Raw genomic sequence first — 17,843 nt, forward strand, 5'->3', positions numbered from 1 at the left:
CTGCAGGGAAACTAAACACTTCCTGCCAGTTTCACCAACCGATTCCAGGTGATCACTGGAGATTCCAGCAATGGGACACCTTGTGATCAGCTTATCATTGGGCAGAATCTAACAAAAAATGTTTTGTTGAAAGTAGAAATCCCCTTTAAGGACCGTATTATAAAGCCCTAGAGAGCACGTCTACCACTATTGCAGCACAATAATAAAAAAGCAGCCCACCTATAGTAAATGGGGCTGCACAGCACCTGGACGACTGTAGTGCTTTGCAGAAAGAGTTCTGAAGTAGCCGCAGTGCTCCACAGCCCCTTTATTCTAGCATTTGTTGTGGGCCCCCCGAGCAGTTAGTCCCATAGATCAGACAATACCCTAGTTCTAGGACGTCACTTGGTATGAATGGATAATCCCTTTAAGACTCAGGGTGGGTTGAATATGCATCAATACTACCCCATGGACTAAAAAGGTACCATTCCAGTCCTATCACAATCAGTCCAATCACAATGTCGGACTTGTATAGAGCAGAACATATTGCAACCCCCCCCCCCCCCCCCCATGGGATCCCATGATATTGCCAGACCAGCAAAGGCTTCTTGATCATCATCATCATCACCTCCTGCAGCCTGTCTATACCTCCAACCCAAGAGACAATCTAGAACCTGTAGACTCAACATCTACAATAAGTCTTAAAGGGGGTTTCCCGGCCTTGGATAAAGATCATTGTATAGAAAAAGCGCTGCAATTTTCTAATATACTTAGTGTTTAAATTCTTGACCATTTTCAAGATCAGCACTTGCTGTCAGTGAATGTAAACTTTCTGAGACCTACTCGCTGAATTTGCAACAATTGTATCCAATCCTCTAAAACATATCAACAGCTCAAATCTCTCTCCCGCACTGTTTGCTGCAATGTATCAGTACAGCCTAGAGTCAATCACTGAAATCAACTGTAGCAAACAGTCAGCTGTTGGAAGTATTTGGTTTCCAGTCTTAGCCTTTAGATGTAAGTAAATGACTGAATTCACTGACAGCAAGCAGACATCTTGAAAATAGTGAGAAATTGTAACACAAAGTGTATTAGAAAATGGAGTAGCTTTCTCTCATACAATGATAAAGCTTTATTTATAGACTGGACAAACAGTCTCTTATCGAACAGTCCGCCATCAAGATCCTCGCTCTGACCCTCACATGTCCAGCACATTCGTTTTAGCAGCACCTCCAGTACTTCTACTTTATCACACTGCCCTCCCTCTAATGTGACGTCTCTACCTGAGCCCTATGGGTAACAAACCCTGATCCACCTTGTGGAAGAGCTGCTTGGATGTGGACACTAGGAACCCACTGAAATATATGTGCCCCCCCCCCATCTGGCCACCTGTGTGACATCTCTATAGGATTAGAAAGACATGGCTGCTTTCTTCCAGAAACAACGCCCCACCTGCCCATGGGCAGATCAGCTCCATTAAAGTGAATGTGGCGGAGCTGCAATACCGCACACACCCTGTGGACAGGTGTGGCACTGTTTGTGGACGTGGGCAGCCATGTTTTCTATTCCTGTACAAGCCCTTTAATGCTTCCGTGCAAAAAGTCCAATTAGAACCATAAGAAATCTCAAGTCCTGAACACGAGAGCTGCGATCCTATAACACGACTGAAAGAAATCCTACAAAGAAACAAAAAGATTATTGCAGGTTATACACACCTCACCAGATCCAAAACACACACCGAGGCCACAAACATAGGGAAAGTACATTCTGCGGGAACGAGAGGATGGCAACGCCCAGAACAATCCTAACAGAGCGGATTACCGGTGAGAGAGGACGAGGACAGGTAAATACAAAGTGCCGAAAGTACCGACACCCATAAAAAACAAAACAATGAACATTTATAGTTCCTAGGGTGTGAAGACTAATGCAACGTACCAGCTCAGGTCACCTTCATTGTTCGAATACTGTTCATGGCGAAACAAGAAATACACGAGGCGAGTTTAATATTTTCATGACATCTAAAAACGTACATTATAAAGAGTCCGAATAGAATAGAAGAACTTCAAGCTGTGATACAATGTAATGCGTATCGTGTTCTGCGGGATTCAGAGTGAGCACAGACAGTCCCCCCCCCCCCCCTGTAAGAAGCCGCGGGGTTGACCTGGGAGGTCGGATTGACTGTGATGGGGGGGGGGATTTGGTTCCTGAGTTCTTCACGACTCGTCTAGAAGCAGCCCGTACTCGCTATAGGAAGGCATGTGTCGGTTTTACGGGATTCTCTTGGTGTCTTCAAGGTTTGGTCAGGTGACTAGAGAATGCGCCACTGCATGATACTCATGTCTTTCCCGCCGGTAGAGATCAAATGGCTGTCCTCGTGCAAAAAGCTCACATTGGTGACATGGCTGCTGTGCCCGCCGTAAGCGTGGCCGGATGACTGCAAAACAGAAACACAATGAGTGAGCAAGGCAAGAGGATGAAGCCGGCCATAGATCGCAAGATCTAGCGTTACAAATATGGTTTATGTGCATTGCTGGTCCTCTATTTAAAGGTTCTGGACACCTCCGCAAATAAGTCTTAATTAGAAATTCCTACCGTTTTGTGTATACAGCTCTAACGCAGATGCCGCCTCTTCTGTGTGCAGGCTAGCAAAAAAGGAAGCGGCAGAGTAACAGGACCGTAGAATCAACTACACACAGGCTGTAATCATCGACACACATAGGTCTGCATAGGAGCTGTATACACAAACCAGTAGGCATGTTGGAGTGGTTTTCATTTTAGGAATTTAACCGGTTGTGCCAATTCATTGTCACTTACTCGGAACTGTGAACAAGGATACGAGAAGAGGTGGACTTTGCCAAAATCGTCTCCCGTAGCCAGAAGCTTCTGATCGGTTGACCTGCAGATTGCGTTGAGGTCTGTTCCGTCCGACCCTTCAGGCCACACTCCTGCAGAAGATTTTATTAATAAAGCGGTTTACAGTCATAAAACAATTCACTTTGTAATATAAATCTTATTTCTATTTTGCTTTGTTTTCCATTGCTCTGGATGCAGCCTGCAGTGTAAAGAATGGAGGCTTCCAGTCTGGGTGCCCCAGCTATATTCAGTATACTCTTAAATACACTTTCTCCTCTAATCTTTACTAGATATATAAATATATGGAGCAAACAGGGGTGTGTGTATATATATATATAGGCTGGTAGAACTGAGCAATTTTCTTCTGTATTGGGTGTTCGCTCTTGCTACGGGTTTACCGACCAAAAACTTGGAATCCAAGCGTGCAGGTGTATGTCGCCCATTCGAGGTCTCTGGTGGTTTCAACGCTGACTACTTGCTTGCAGGCCGTGGGAATCCCTGTGACAGAGAGATCACATGATGTAAGAATAGGATTAACTACTCACTCCAACATCCTCTCATTTCCACACCGATGGAGAAGTACAAGTTTTACATTATGTGCATCTTAAAAGGAGAATGCCGGGGAATTTATCCCCTACACATTATATATATATATTCCGTACATTAACAGGAAGTCCATACAGAATGGTCACAAACTGAAAGTTATAGACACTCACAGTATAAGATTTCATAATCGCCGGAATTAGACATCAAATATTGGGAATTCACCGACCAGTCCAGATGAGTGATAAAACTAGAGTGACCCTTAAAGAGGGGAGGGGGAAAAAAAAAAAACCAGTAAAAAAAAAGTGTGTTAAATACAGGCTGAATACATCATTCACATCAATGACTCTTATATGCAGGTGCGGACATTATTACGACCCCTAAAAAGCCACAAAAAAAATAAAATTCTATGTTGCTCCAAATGTTTAAAAAAAACAAACAAAATAATTAAAAAAAAAATAAAAAAAATATATTCACAATAAATTCAGCACAGCTCCTGTTGCACCAGTCGCTGGAGTCCCCCAGTGCAATGTAATCATGGCAGCCATCTGTGGGCTACGGGGGGGGGGGGTGTGTCGTCCGTAGGGACAAACACTGTAGCGTGTGATTGGCTGACGCTATCATGTGACATCGGAAGATGAGCAGTCACTGTGTGGTGACATCCGGAAGCAGCGGGGGGTGGTGGGGGGGGGCAGGCCCGGTGACAGTTAACGAGAATTATATCATATTTAAAATGATACATCAGAAATTGTTTTTAAACATTAGGAGTTGATTGGGAAGAATTATTTCTTTATGTCACACTGGATTTATCATGAATGGGATCAGGTCCTCTAAAAGGCTGCGGCTCAGCAGTGGGCATTGTCGTGGGCACATCTTAGAACAATGGCCATAAAGGCCTTTAGAGAAACACATACCTTGTCTTATGTCACCCAAGGGGGTGGAGCATGACACAGGGACTTCTGGAATGGCTAATGCACGGCATGAGGGGGCGGTGCATGACAGGGAATGCACTAGTCATGGACCGGTGTCATACTCCGCCCCCTCAGACCCTGCACTAGTCCTAAACCCGTCATACTCCGCCCCCTCAGACCCTGCACTAGTCCTAAACCCGTCATACTCCGCCCCCTCAGACCCTGCACTAGTCCTAAACCCGTCATACTCCGCCCCCTCAGACCCTGCACTAGTCCTAAACCTGCCATTTTTGCCCCCTTAGGCCTGCACTAGTCATGAACCGGTCATAATCCGCCCCCACAGGCCCTGCACTAGTCATGAACCTGCCATTCTTGCCCCCTTAGGCCTGCACTAGTCATGAACCGGTTATACTCCGCCCCCTCAGCCTCTGCACTAAGCATAACAAAATGTGTCAGTTCTTTCTGGAGTCGTCCTTTAAGCACCAGATTTTTTTTTTATTTCCTGCGTTTAATGTTCTTTTTTTTTTTCTTTTTTATATTGAGTCGTGATTTTCTCCATTGTCACTTTATGCATCAGCAAAAACCCCCCCAAAAAACAGAACAACTTACTGAGCATTTGCCAATGCGACTGTATTTTCTTCCATTCTCATTAACACCATAAATATAGATGTAGTTGTCATGGGAACCGATTGCAAGGAAATTTCCATCTGTTCAGAAAGAGACGAAATATATAAAAAAATGGGAAGATGCTCCTTGATATGAGTCAGCAGGAAGACGAGGACCCGCAGCCGCGCGCCTCGTTCATTACAACATATAGGATTTCTGCTTGTGTATTTTTAAGGTTAAGAAAACCCTGGGAACAACTTTCCCATCGTTCTCGGCTGGTTATGTGCTCATCACAGCTCAGGGAAAGCGTATTTAAAAGGGGTTGTACAGGACTAGAAAAACTTTCTTCCAAAAACAGCGCCACATCTGTTCACAGGTTGTGCGTGGTACTGCATCTATTTTCAATAGGTTGCATTTTCTGGTTATGACATTTCCACAGCCCAAGGCTTTCTCTCTTAAAGGGAACTCACCAGCAGACTCCTATTAATAACGGCTTGTTCTGGGGTCCTACTTCCTCTTGACCTGGATCTATCACTAGGTTATAGAAGTTGAACTTTTTAACTCACCGCAATAGCGTGGTCTCCCTGATTCCAGCGCTATCTTTCTTTTTTTCCTGGACCCTCCCGTTCCAGAGATATGCTCCACTGTTGTGTTGGCTCCCTATATGCTAATTTGCTGGTGGGGTGGGGCTAGCTCCCCTGCCTCTGATGCTGATCAATCAGTGCGAGGCAGCTTGAGGGTAGTTCATGCCCCGTTGGCTAACTACAGCAAATTAGCATAGAGGGAGCCAACACAACAGTGGGCCATATCTCTGGAACGGGAGGGTCCAGGAAAAAAAGAAAAACTGCGCTGGAATCAGGGAGACCGTGCTATTCAGGTCAGTAAATCAGTTTAACGTCTATGACCTGGTGACAGGTTCTTTTTAAGCTTTGTTCACATCTTGATTTGGGTATGTTGATGCGTACCAGCTCGGTGAATGTCAAATGTCTTGTCATATGCTGGTTACAAATAACGAGATGTTAACAGACCTTAAGGCCATTTTCACACGGCATATTTCGCAGCGTTATAACGCTCATATTACGCTCTGAAATACACCTGCAAACAGCTGCCCGTTGAATTCAATAGGAAGTGCGCTGTATATTTCATAGAAAGTATTTTCACGCAGTGGATTTAAAAAACACCTTTGTAAAAAAGATGCGACATGTCAATTATAAAAGCGTTTTACAAGAGTATTTTTTAGATTTCCCATTGACACCTCAAAATACGTCTCAAAAGTGCTTGTAAAAATAATCTCCAAAAATGCCTGGATTCAGAGGGCGTTTTCGCTTGAAATCAGCTGCGTATTTTTCAGCCTGAACATGTGAACATAGTCTTAGAAATATCAGGAGCGCAAACCTATTTAAGGTCGATGAACTCAAGTGAGAAGAAAAATAACCAAGAAACATGCAAGATCAGCAAGGAATCGGAGTGCGAGCCGCTATATTGCTCTGCTGACAGTTTCCCCTTTAAAGAGTCTCTGTCACCACATTATAAGTGCCCTGTCTCCTACATAAGGAGATCGGCGCTGTAATGTAGGTGACAGTAATGCTTTTTATTTAAAAAAACGATTTTTCACAAAGTTAGGAGCGATTTTGGTTTATGCTAATGAGCTTTCTTAATGCCCAAGTGGGCGTACTTTTACTTTCGACCAAGTGGGCGTTGTACAGAGGAGTGCATGACGCTGACCAATCGGCATCATGCACTCCTCTCCATTCATTTACACTGCACTAGCGATATAGATATATCGCTATGTGCAGCCTCATACACAAGCCCTAACATTACTAGTGTCCTGATAATGAATACACATGAAATCCAGCCTGGACGTCATGTGTACTCAGAATCCTGACACTTCTGACTCTTTTTTGTGAGATTCCAGCAACGGATACGAAATCTCGCGAGATCTCGGAGCTAAACAAGATTTGGTGTCACTTGCCGGAATCTCACAAAAAAAAAAAAAAAAGAGTCAGAAGTGTCAGGATTCTGAGTACACATGACGTCCAGGCTGGATTTCATGTGTATTCATTATCAGGACACTGTAGTAATGTTAGGGCCTGTGTATGAGGCTGCACATAGTGATATATCTATATCGCTAGTGCAGTGTAAATGAATGGAGAGGAGTGCATGATGCCGATTGGTCAGCGTCATGCACTCCTCTGTACAACGCCCACTTGGTCGAAAGTAAAAATACGCCCAGTTGGGCATTAAGAAAGCTCATTAGCATAAACTTAAATCGCTTCTAACTTTGTGAAAAAAGATCGTTTTTTTAAATTTAAAGCATTACTGTCACCTACATTACAGCACCGACCTCCTTATGTAGGAGACAGGGCACTTATAATGTGGTGACAGAGCCTCTTTAAATAGGATAATTGTGACGTTTTCGGACCAGCTCTTCCAGGAAGAGCTAAAATTGAACATCTTTACCTTTATTTGAAGAAGTCACACAAAAGACGAAGATGAAAGGGATACGAACCTGGAGAGTAGCACATGACGGAGAGCTGCTCGTTCCCATCTGTATGTACAGTGACCAGGTCCTTGGTGTCTGTATCTAACACAAACCACCTGACAAAAAAATAAATAAAATACAGAGTTAGCCGAGAGGGGGGCAGCGCAGCATGTGTGACAGACATCATTTACTACTGTACAGATAATCTATTACAGCGCTGCCGTCAAGCAGTAACAAAAAACGAAGAGTTTGCTTGATGAAAGAAGAACGGGAGAATCACCAGGGCTGATATAATGACACTCGTTATTACATAAATGACCACTAGAGGGGGATAGAGGTCACATATTATAATAAAAGACACACTCCAGCCAAAACGGACACAGTGTTCTGCCTAGTGCAGGGCCTGAGGGGGCGGAGCATGACAAAATAATTCTCTTTGATGTTCTTCCAATCCCCTCAGGTCCTGCATTAGGTAAAGCGCATTGTATTTGTTTTGCCTGGAGTGTCCCCCTTTAAAGCAGTTTTCCTGGAGTTCGTGATTTTATTTTGGATAATGCCCCTAAAAGATATTGAGCTATTCAGATATTGGCTACATACCTGCCCGTCAGTGTCCCTATTGCTACAACAGAACCGCTGGGGTGAAAGCCAGCGGACTGGGTGGGATCCTAAAATAAATAAAGTAAGAGAAAAAAAAGTCCTTAAGCCGTTCTCTGTCATGTTATTAAAAAATATTTCTTATCAATTATATCGGTTTCTCGGAAAGCTGGGTGACCATCAATATGGCCGCCATTACAGATACAACATGGGTTGTCACGCAGATTTCCTAGACTCCTGAATGGCAATGTGATAGGAGACCAGAGGATGTAATACTAAACAACGAGGCATTCAGGAGCCCGGGAAATCTAGGTCTTGCATTACTACCAGGATTTCACTCGGATACCCAATACACACACCTCAATGATCTTGGTCCAAATTGGACGATGACTGACGGCATCCCATAACGTTATCTGCTTGTCATGACCACACGTCAGGAACTGAAGCTTCTGGGAATGTGCAGTTAATCCCCACAGTTCATCAGTATGACCCTGTGCAGACCATAAAATACCAGTTATATGAATGGCTCGATCAGTACAGGAATATAAACAATGAAGGTTTTTATTCACTGAAAACAAGCAGAGATCTTTAAAACGGTGAGAAATTTAAACTAAGTATAAAAGAAACTTGCAGAACTCGTCATTGTGAGAATTAAACTTAACTAATTAAACGCAAACCCCTTTTTAAGTAAAATATGGTATCACGGGATTGTCCATTAAGGCCTTATTACACGGGTCAATGATCGGGCAAACCAGCGTTCACAGAATGCGCGTACCCAAACATTGCCCTGTGTAAACAGGGCAACGATCAGCCGATCGTTCATCGACTCATCGTGTAGTTTCAGAGGCCTAAAGTATTATCGCTATTGGCAGCAAATCTCCCCGTGTAAACAGCGAGACACGCTGCCGACATGATAGAAATGTAGGGGGGTTGAGCGATCGTAGTAAGAAGCGCTCATCCTCATACATAGCTACTTGTAAAGGGAGCAAACGAGCGCCGATCTACGAGTTGTCTGGTTGATCGGCGCTCGTTTACACGGCCCACGTCGGACCATGTATGAGGACCCGTAGTCTTTATCTTACCTGGGTTATTGTATTGAAGTCTCCAGATAAAGTTCCCTGGAGGACGAAGTTTCTTGTAGTGCCGATCAGCACAACATCGCCTTTTCCTTCTGCGACGGTCCGCACCGGGCCAAACTGTTCCGGAATCTTACAAGAGATAGATCGCAAAAATTATATTATTTACTGCTGAATTTGGTATAGATCTTGTTTATTTGCATATACAATGGAATTCCTTTAATCTGGAATTATTGGGGCATGACAGGTGCTGGATTATAAAATCATCAGATTTAGTGTTTTCCTGGTTATAGATCTTATTCCTGATCATGTGCACACTTTGCTTTTATTCAGTAACTTTTTGTTGGCATTTAAATACAAAAAAACATACAAAAGAACTCAAAAACTCAACCCATCCCGCCCTCCCATAAATATTCCAATATATTATAAAAATCAAATCTTTCCATATAGACCTAGAATAAAAAAAAAAAAGTACAATTAGTAGTTATAACACCAGCGTATTTCATGTGAATCGGGTCTGAACAGTCATAATCCTATAATCCCCCACTCCCAACCCAGAACAAGTCGTAAGAAAATGCCCAACCAATTCTACATGAGGACCCCACGAGCACCGAATCACAGCAATGCTACAGACGGGACTCACAAAAGCCCCATACGGTACCTCAGCAATTCTCTGGACACCAAATTAGAATTATCTATCCAGAGAGCCCAAACCTTTTCAAATTTGAACAATGTCCCCCTCTTCCTATATACGCCCTCCTCCAGGTTGAGAAGCCAATTAACTTTATCAATGAATTCTGGTCTCAAAGGGCTCAATACATTTATCCAATGTTGCGCTATAAGTTTGCGCGCCATATATAAAATTTTGGCAATTGCCAGTTGCCCAGGCTCCATGGTCGCCAGATCCTTCACATATCCCAGACCACATACACCCGCGGGGTCAGGTCTCCGTCAACCTGAAAGACCTCATTGATAATTTGAATCACATCCCGCCAAAAATCCCCTAGACCAGGACAAGACCACGTGTAACATGCCCGCAGAGACTCGATTGCATCTACGACACGGAGTCCAACCCAACCCCAATGTCAAATAAGAATTTCTGTGTCTTTTATACTTTGTGCAGAAAATAGAAGAGATAATCTATTCACACAGAGATAACTGTGGTACTCGCTCAGGATTTTCCCTCCACTGGTCCCATCTCCACTTCCTATGAGATGAACCCCTTACCTCTACTACATTGAGTTTCCGGTAATTCCCATCCCAGGATATAAGCTTCCTATCTTTTCCTCCGGACACCAACGTGCCATCTCTCTGCATGCAAAGTGCAAAAATACCGCTGTCGTGGGCTCCTTGGACTGCGTGGCTGATCCTGTTGGTACCTAAAGATGAAAGACAATCAAGTGTTAAAAGAAAGAAAATCTAACTAGCATGAAACCCCCCCAATCAGGGGTCTTAAGACATCCCACAGACAGTTTTTGCCATTGAGGCTTTTACAGCTGGCCATACATATTAGATGTAGGTCGGCCCAACCATCTAACGTATATGGCGCCGTGCCGACTCTTCCCCGATTTCACATGTCGGTGTGGAGAAGGATCAGGCTGCTGAATTTCAACATGCCCGATCCTTTTGTCCATTAGTAAATAAGCCACTGCAGGAGTCTGGAAGCGGCTTTCGACCTTCTCCCTGAGCGTGCCTGTATAAGGGGGAGTCAGGAGGAACAGATCGTTCAGCCGACAGCCATCTAAGTGTATGGCCAGATACTAGTTGTCCTTAGGAGGGGTTGTCCGGTTTGAATAACCCTTCATTGTGTGAAATTCCAACAAAGGTAAGCTGCTCATGGGTGGTAATCACTGGGGAAGAGAGTGGTCAATGCTGCAAGGGTTAAGCATTACAGGACACCTATTGAAATCAGCGGGCTCTCCGTGTAACGCATTGATGAGCCGGGTCCTTTAGAGTAGGAGCCACTTTCTGCAGGGGAGCTCAACTGTGGCTAGAAGAGAGGATCACGAGAAGTCATTTGGGTAGCGGCCGACAACCCCTGTAAGGCCAGGATTAGTCAATGGTGGCCTCCTCCTACCTTACTATATGCAAACCCACAAAACATTTTCTTGGTTCATTTACCTTTGCCCCAAACCAGGAGATTTCCACTTGAATCCCCAGTGATTGTGTCGCCATTTTCCGAGAAGGTGACGCAAAGCACAAACTTTGGTTTCTCTTGTTTCTGTAAAGAAGGAAATGAGAATGGAAACGTTTAGAAATAAATCCTAATAATAAAAGTATCAAAGTGGAATTCAGCTTTAATGAGTTTTTCAAATCGTCGATGTATACGGTAGATCGCCATAAACATCAGGTACCGCCACTGATCTGGAGACTGGGAGTGCCCAGTCCCGGTTTCCAGCATTGAAGTGGCTGTGTAGGCATGAACCGTCACACTCCATAACAGCGAATAGAAATAATAATAATACTACTAATAATACTCTCATTACCTCAAACAATCCTTGCTTCTTGATCAGAGAATTTCCCTCCAGGGTCCAGAAATACAGATGAGATTTGCCACAAGTGACTATAATGTTTGTATCGGTCGGGTGGAAGTCTGACACAAACACCGCCTCATTTGAGCACTAAAAAAATTTTTTTTTAAAAAAAAACAAAACGTCAGAGTTCAGAGACTTCCAAAAATGTAATATTTTACTATGACACAGGATACACAATCGCCCACCTACTCCCCGGGTAACATTACCTGTGCCTGTGATCTCCAACCTGTTGCAAAACTACAGCTCACAGCATGTGCTGACAGCTACTCTCAGGGCATGCTGGGAGTTGTAGTTCCAGAAGAGCCACACGTTGGAGACCACTGACCCGTCATGACCCCAGTCATTCGAAGTTTCAGATTTCAAGCGACATCACGTCTTTGAGGTTACTTCGACTTTTTCATAGAAGGAAGGTCCGGGTGCCTTAAGGGGATTGGTCACTATTAACTAAAGGCCCATTTACAAGGGCCAATAAAATCGGGAACCATCGTTCCGAAGAATGCTCGGACGGACAATTATTGGCCTGTGTTAACAGGGCAACGATCAGCCAACAAACGCGCGAACACTCGTTCATCGGGTGATCACATCGTTTGTGCTATAACATCATAGTCGTCGGCAGCAAATCTCCCTGTGTAAACTGGGGATGCGCCGCTGACAATAATGCAAACTCATAGGGATCAAGCAATCGTATTGATGATCATTTGTCCCCGTACAGAAAGCATCGGCCCGTGTAATAGGGTCTATTCTAAAGCAATGATCGACTTGTTATATCATCGATTGGCGCTCATTATGGGCAGCAATCTACCCGTGTACACCAGCCTTGCACCCTTCAACATAGTGAAATAATACGTTTTACATGCACATTAACTTCTATGGCTACTTTTTAAGCCGCCATGACTGCGCGCCCACCATGACCAACAGCGGACCAGAAAAGCATGGTGCGTCCATGAAACGTGTTAAAAACGTCGACTACAGGGGCATCATGGGACTGGATCGGCAATAGAGTTGCGTATTCACAAGCAGTCATGTGCTGCCCTCTAGTGGCGCTGCATGCTTCAGTCCAGCAAAAGATGTACTCGCAATGTCACACTGCAGGCCGGGCAGCCGCACAAGGGTCAGTCTGATGCATGGGCAGCACAGGATCTGGGACTACAATAACCTCTGGGCAGGGCAGCTCTGAGGTATTGGGAGCGCGCTCGGTGGGGGGAGAGATGCAGGGTGAGACTTGTCGCTTTTGTAGTCCACAACCGGATACAGCGAATTCAGGGTAGAGGAAATGGTTAAACTATGCGCTCTCAGAAAAGGATTATTTAGCTTGTAAGAGGTAACTCTGCACCTATTCTGCTACTTCTATAGCGCCAACATATTCCGCAGCACTGTACAGAGGGCCACACTTACTGTCCCCACTGGGGCTCACAATCTAGATTCCCTATTGGTATGTTTTTAGGGTGTGGGAGGAAACCGGAGTACCCGGAGGAAACCCACGCAAACACGGGAGAACATACAAACTCCATGCAGACGTTGTCCTTGGTTGGATTTGAACCCAGGACCCCAGCGCTGCCTGAAAAATACACCTAAAAATTTATGTTGGTGCTGGCCAACCCCTATAAATGTTTTATAGCCCTGGTCTATACTGCGATATTATGCACATACTTAATATCCAATTAAAGTAGATGGCAGTGCAATATCGCATGCCACCACCTCTACAGTTAATCACGCGTTCATGCTCTTCATGCGCCTGCAATTTCGTGGTCGAAGAACATGTAATCTTGTCAGATTTTTTCATGACCCAAAAAATGGTAGTGCCATAAAACAGCATGAACATATGCGATTTCATCCGCCCCCGGGAGGTTAAGACTAGAGGCGAGATATCCCAATGCCATCTCTAAATGCAAAATATCGCCGTAGAGCCCCGGGCTTAAACGCCGATGACCAGTATCATGACGCCAGTTACCTTCACATCCGCCAGCTTCTCTTCTTTCTGCCAGTCCCAAACCGAGAGCACGTGGTCATTGGAGTCGTCCACAGAACACAGGTTGCCTCCTCCGTTCTAAACAAAGAAGAAAACGATCTGAAACCAGAATCACGACCAATGAAAAGGCAGCAGAATAATTGTGGTCGGGACATCGAGCGTTCTTAATCGATGTAGCGATTTGTAATTTTTTTTTTTTTTTTAAGACTCCCTTTATTTTGTAAGATAATCGCTGTTTTTACTGGGAGTAAACACCATGAAGCAGCGCTAGATTCCATGACTTACGGATTTAGAGAAAGCAACACATGTTACGGCCCGATCGAAGAATCCCATGCCAATGACGTGCAATGTGTTAAGCGTCACGGAATCCCAAACGCGGACATGTGGTGGTAATTGCTAAAAACAAAAAAAAAAAAATTATAATTTCCCAAGGAGACCTGTATGCAAAAAAACTACAGGGTGATTTTAAAATTGACAATTTGTAAAAGTTTCTACATTTTTATTTTATATGCATTGAAACAATAACATTAGTTGCAAAGGTGCGCCTTCCCTTTCAAACACCCCCTTAAAAGGAAGATTAAACATACAAAAATATCCCAATTCCTCCACTCCTCTTTTCCTTTGATTCTATTTTGTATCATATTGCAATAAATACTGAGAAATATATAAAGAAATCTTCTATGTGTGTCCCAGGAGATCACCCATTTCTCCCTTCCTCCTCCTCACAATCTTGCGTCTGGCTGTAGGACAACTGGCTGCAGCAGGAGCCTCTTCCTTTGTCCGGTCTGCGGTAGAACACACATCTCTTTAAATCACCTCTCTTACTAAGAATAACCTACTCAGACATTCACCAGCCAAAAATGGAGATCAGCACAATATTAACCCTGTGTTCTCTGCAGGTTTTTTTCAAGACAGTTTCAGGAACATACAGAAGATCCTGCAGCGGGGGCGGGATTATCTCCCGTTTCCGGTTATCATTTAATTTCTAGGTTAAAAGGAGGAACCGACGGAGGAACCGACGGAGCGTGCTACTATTTCTATTTTCTACAAGACGCACAACTATGGTATCAACATAACACCGGCTGCGGAGCTCCCGATCTTATTCTGGGCTTCGTGAACAGGAAAGGATCACTTACTTTTCCATCCTTAGATGTACCTGCAACTTGGCCGGTTGCTATGGTAATTTTATCAGGATGGATGGCAAGGCTGCAAGATAAAAAAAAGAAACAAACATATGTAGTCCTGAGCAAGGCTGTTAATAATTAATACAGACTTCTGAGACACTATAAAAGTCACATCGGCCTGGAGGGGGGGGGGGGGTATAGGATGACCGTCTGACAAAGCATCACAGTGGTATCAAGTGTCTCCAAACCAAGGGAGAACATTGCTGAATGTTTTACGGATGGTTCCTAGGGTTATGTATTATATTGGAGCCTCGTTTTTACAGACTCTCAGACGAACGGACACCACGACGGCACCAAACCGACCGATATTGTAAGTCAATGTGGGTCCGTCGGGCGCCGGTGGCATCCGTTGTGAAACAGATCCGGCTACGTGTTGTGTTTTCTGTTATAGCTGAAAACAACGATGCAAATGTGAACAGAGCCTAAGCCTAGAGGTTGGCCGTGAGCAGAGTCCCCTTTTAAGCGATGCTACAGAGAAAACTAAAGCATTACACCGTGCCCACTGAAACCAATAGATGTCCATGCAATGATCTTCAAAGTGTGGCTCTCCAGCTGTAGCAAACTACAACTCCCAGCATGCTCAGAGCTTGTGGGAAGGTTCAATCCACAGATTTCATGCATGGACACCAGCAGACCTGTAGGCGTTATGTGCATCAGCTCTGCTCTGGCTAATAGAGACCACACCACCCTTACGGGCATCGCTATAGCGGGTAGGGATAGGTAGCAATTACACCCGGGTCCTGGTGCTTGAGGGGGCCGCAGGGGAAACCACTAGAAAATAATGTATGGCCCATGGTATGTGTGGCTTTAAGCTATGTATCCGCTCCCTCTCCCCTCATATGGGGTTGTCCAAAGAGGATAGTCCCTTTAATTCCATTAGCCAAAGTTGGGCCAAAGACACAGGAAAAATATTGGATAACAGATTGCTCTGCTGACAATTATTGGAACCAATTCCCCCATAGACAAACATATTGATTGGCTGAGAATACATGTTCCTTCAATGGAGCTGGGGATAAGCTGTTGCCAGACACAAATGACACCGCTTATCTCACTGGAAACAAAAAGAAATCGAACCTCATTAGCTACCAATTATCGCCCTCTGACCCATATATTTCTGGGACTGACGACACATTCCGACTCACCACTTGACGTCATCGTTGTGACCAGTGTAATGTCTTTGCAGCTGTTCTTCCACATTATATAATACGACAACAGACGCGATGAAGTACACCGTCTCTCCAGTGGGCAGGAGGTACAGGTTAGTGCGACAGTCTCGACCTCGGTAGCCATAGCTGGAACACTAGTAAAGGAAGGACCACGTAATAGAAGGTGCCACACATGGGGATGGTGGAGAAATATTTACTTTGTGGCTTACGGTGCAGCTTCTACCCGTCATCATCATATGCAACAATCCCATCAATCATTTCAATGTAGTAGCAGTCATGGGTCAAAAGGATTTCCTCACTACAAACAATAATAGATCATTAGGATATGCAGGGGTCCAACTGCTGGGACCCCCACCCATCTTGCGGACATTGCGGCATCACTTTTCCATGCCATTTCGCCAGGTCAGGCAGAATTGAGGATGAGCCAGAATGCAGAGGTGGCTGCGTACGTGTTCGGCTCTCCCCATTGAGGTTCCCTAACCCTCATAGTCTTCAACGGAGAGCGCCGTGCACATACTTGGCCACCTCTCCATTCAGCGTCCATCTGGGGCCATCTTTACTATTGCGCTGCAGCTTTGTCCCGCAGTATATGCAAAGTCTGAGCTCGGCCGAATGACTGGCCCAGTAGCGGATTGCAAGGATATAAAATAAATTAGTTACTTTTTATAGTTTTGCACAATCGGCCGAATTATCAGATCACACGCTGGATTTTTTGAGAATCGCAGCATGTGACCTGACCGACCAGTGACTGACTGAGGCCCCATGCACACGACCGTAAAAATAAAAGTCTCCGTAATTGCGGACCGCAATACACTCTGCCCGGTTCTATTGGCCGGGGAGACCTTTCCGCATCGCTACGGAAGCGTGTCCGTGCCGTAGAACAGTGCCGGGAACTATGGAGCATGTCCTACTTTTCATTTTTTACGGGCCGTGCTCCTGTACTTTGTATGGGAGCCCGGCACGAAAACGCTGCCCTGCCCCCGCAATCGCGTGCCGTGATTGCAGGCACGGCCCTGTGCATGAGGCCTGAAACGTGGGCTTGGTCTCTGCTCCAGGCGTCTCACGTCCTCCATTGTGATGCTCAGTTTTTGCAAGTTACTGAATGCACTGACCCCAAACGCCTCCTGACACATTGAAGCAATTAACCAAAGTGTGAATGCTCTTGATAAACATGTACGGTTGAATAAAAGGATACACCCATTCCAGTTTCAGTCTTTTGGCAGGAAGTTCCACTTTCGCCTCCAAATTATACGACTCCACTTGGTCTTTGGGCATGTACATCGTTACCGGTCGTCCTCGAAGAAACATTTTTACATATCCTTCCTCTGGAAAAAAAATAAAATAAATTAATAAAAATGATAGAAACTACGTCTAACCCAAAAACAGTAAACACAGCAAATAAATCTGCTACATTGTCAAATCACTAGCAAGAAAAGAAGAAAAAAATTGGGTAAATGTTTTTGTTTTTTTCAAAGAAAACGCAAGACCAGTAAATAAGTTTAGTATTTCTTTAATACAATTAGTAACATGCACATACACGTCACTGATTAATAACCTACAAAAAGGGACATTAGTAGAAATGCAAAAAAATATAAAACACAAATCAAAAGCGACATATAGCAGAAAGATTACACAAGTTCTGAGGCTCCCGGACTACAACTCCAATAAAAGGGGCACTCTGATTCTAGGACAGAAGTTCACTGCGGAGGTCTCTAGTTTTGATGTCACACAAACCTGATGAAGAGGTTTAACCTCAAAACGTATTGATCCGCATTTATAGTAGCCATCATCATCATCATTCATTCCTGGCGTAGTACGGCCGTTGTCTTATGAAGGTGACCCCTTTTCAAAAAGAAGCCGGTGCAGCGATTAACTGATCGGCGTGGGTCTGGCTTCTCTTACCCCCAGCAATTAGCTTGTATCGATGGGGGAAACAGCGGCCACTG

At 44.5% G+C, this 17,843-nt stretch overlaps 1 protein-coding gene across 6 annotated transcripts in view; it reads right to left on the reverse strand.

The window, feature by feature from the left end:
* Positions 1–537: 537 nt before the first annotated feature.
* The window catches only part of EML1 (EMAP like 1), an 84,369-nt gene continuing 67,063 nt past the window's right edge, over positions 538–17,843 (reverse strand). For all 6 annotated transcript variants that reach the window (XM_075844216.1, XM_075844214.1, XM_075844218.1 and 3 more), the window contains 17 exons: positions 17,093–17,222; positions 15,874–16,023; positions 14,684–14,753; positions 13,833–13,943; positions 13,530–13,625; positions 11,531–11,665; positions 11,166–11,265; positions 10,272–10,423; positions 9,051–9,176; positions 8,328–8,459; positions 7,972–8,039; positions 7,402–7,490; positions 4,896–4,993; positions 3,549–3,636; positions 3,235–3,330; positions 2,794–2,924; positions 538–2,413 (listed from right to left, as the gene is read on the reverse strand). In XM_075844216.1, the coding sequence (XP_075700331.1) occupies positions 2,288–2,413; positions 2,794–2,924; positions 3,235–3,330; positions 3,549–3,636; positions 4,896–4,993; positions 7,402–7,490; positions 7,972–8,039; positions 8,328–8,459; positions 9,051–9,176; positions 10,272–10,423; positions 11,166–11,265; positions 11,531–11,665; positions 13,530–13,625; positions 13,833–13,943; positions 14,684–14,753; positions 15,874–16,023; positions 17,093–17,222 (1,898 nt within the window). In that variant the 3' untranslated portion in view covers positions 538–2,287. The remainder of the gene's footprint in view (positions 2,414–2,793; positions 2,925–3,234; positions 3,331–3,548; positions 3,637–4,895; positions 4,994–7,401; positions 7,491–7,971; positions 8,040–8,327; positions 8,460–9,050; positions 9,177–10,271; positions 10,424–11,165; positions 11,266–11,530; positions 11,666–13,529; positions 13,626–13,832; positions 13,944–14,683; positions 14,754–15,873; positions 16,024–17,092; positions 17,223–17,843) is intronic.

Source organism: Rhinoderma darwinii, chromosome 12, assembly GCF_050947455.1.
Source record: "Rhinoderma darwinii isolate aRhiDar2 chromosome 12, aRhiDar2.hap1, whole genome shotgun sequence".
NCBI lineage: Eukaryota > Metazoa > Chordata > Amphibia > Anura > Rhinodermatidae > Rhinoderma > Rhinoderma darwinii.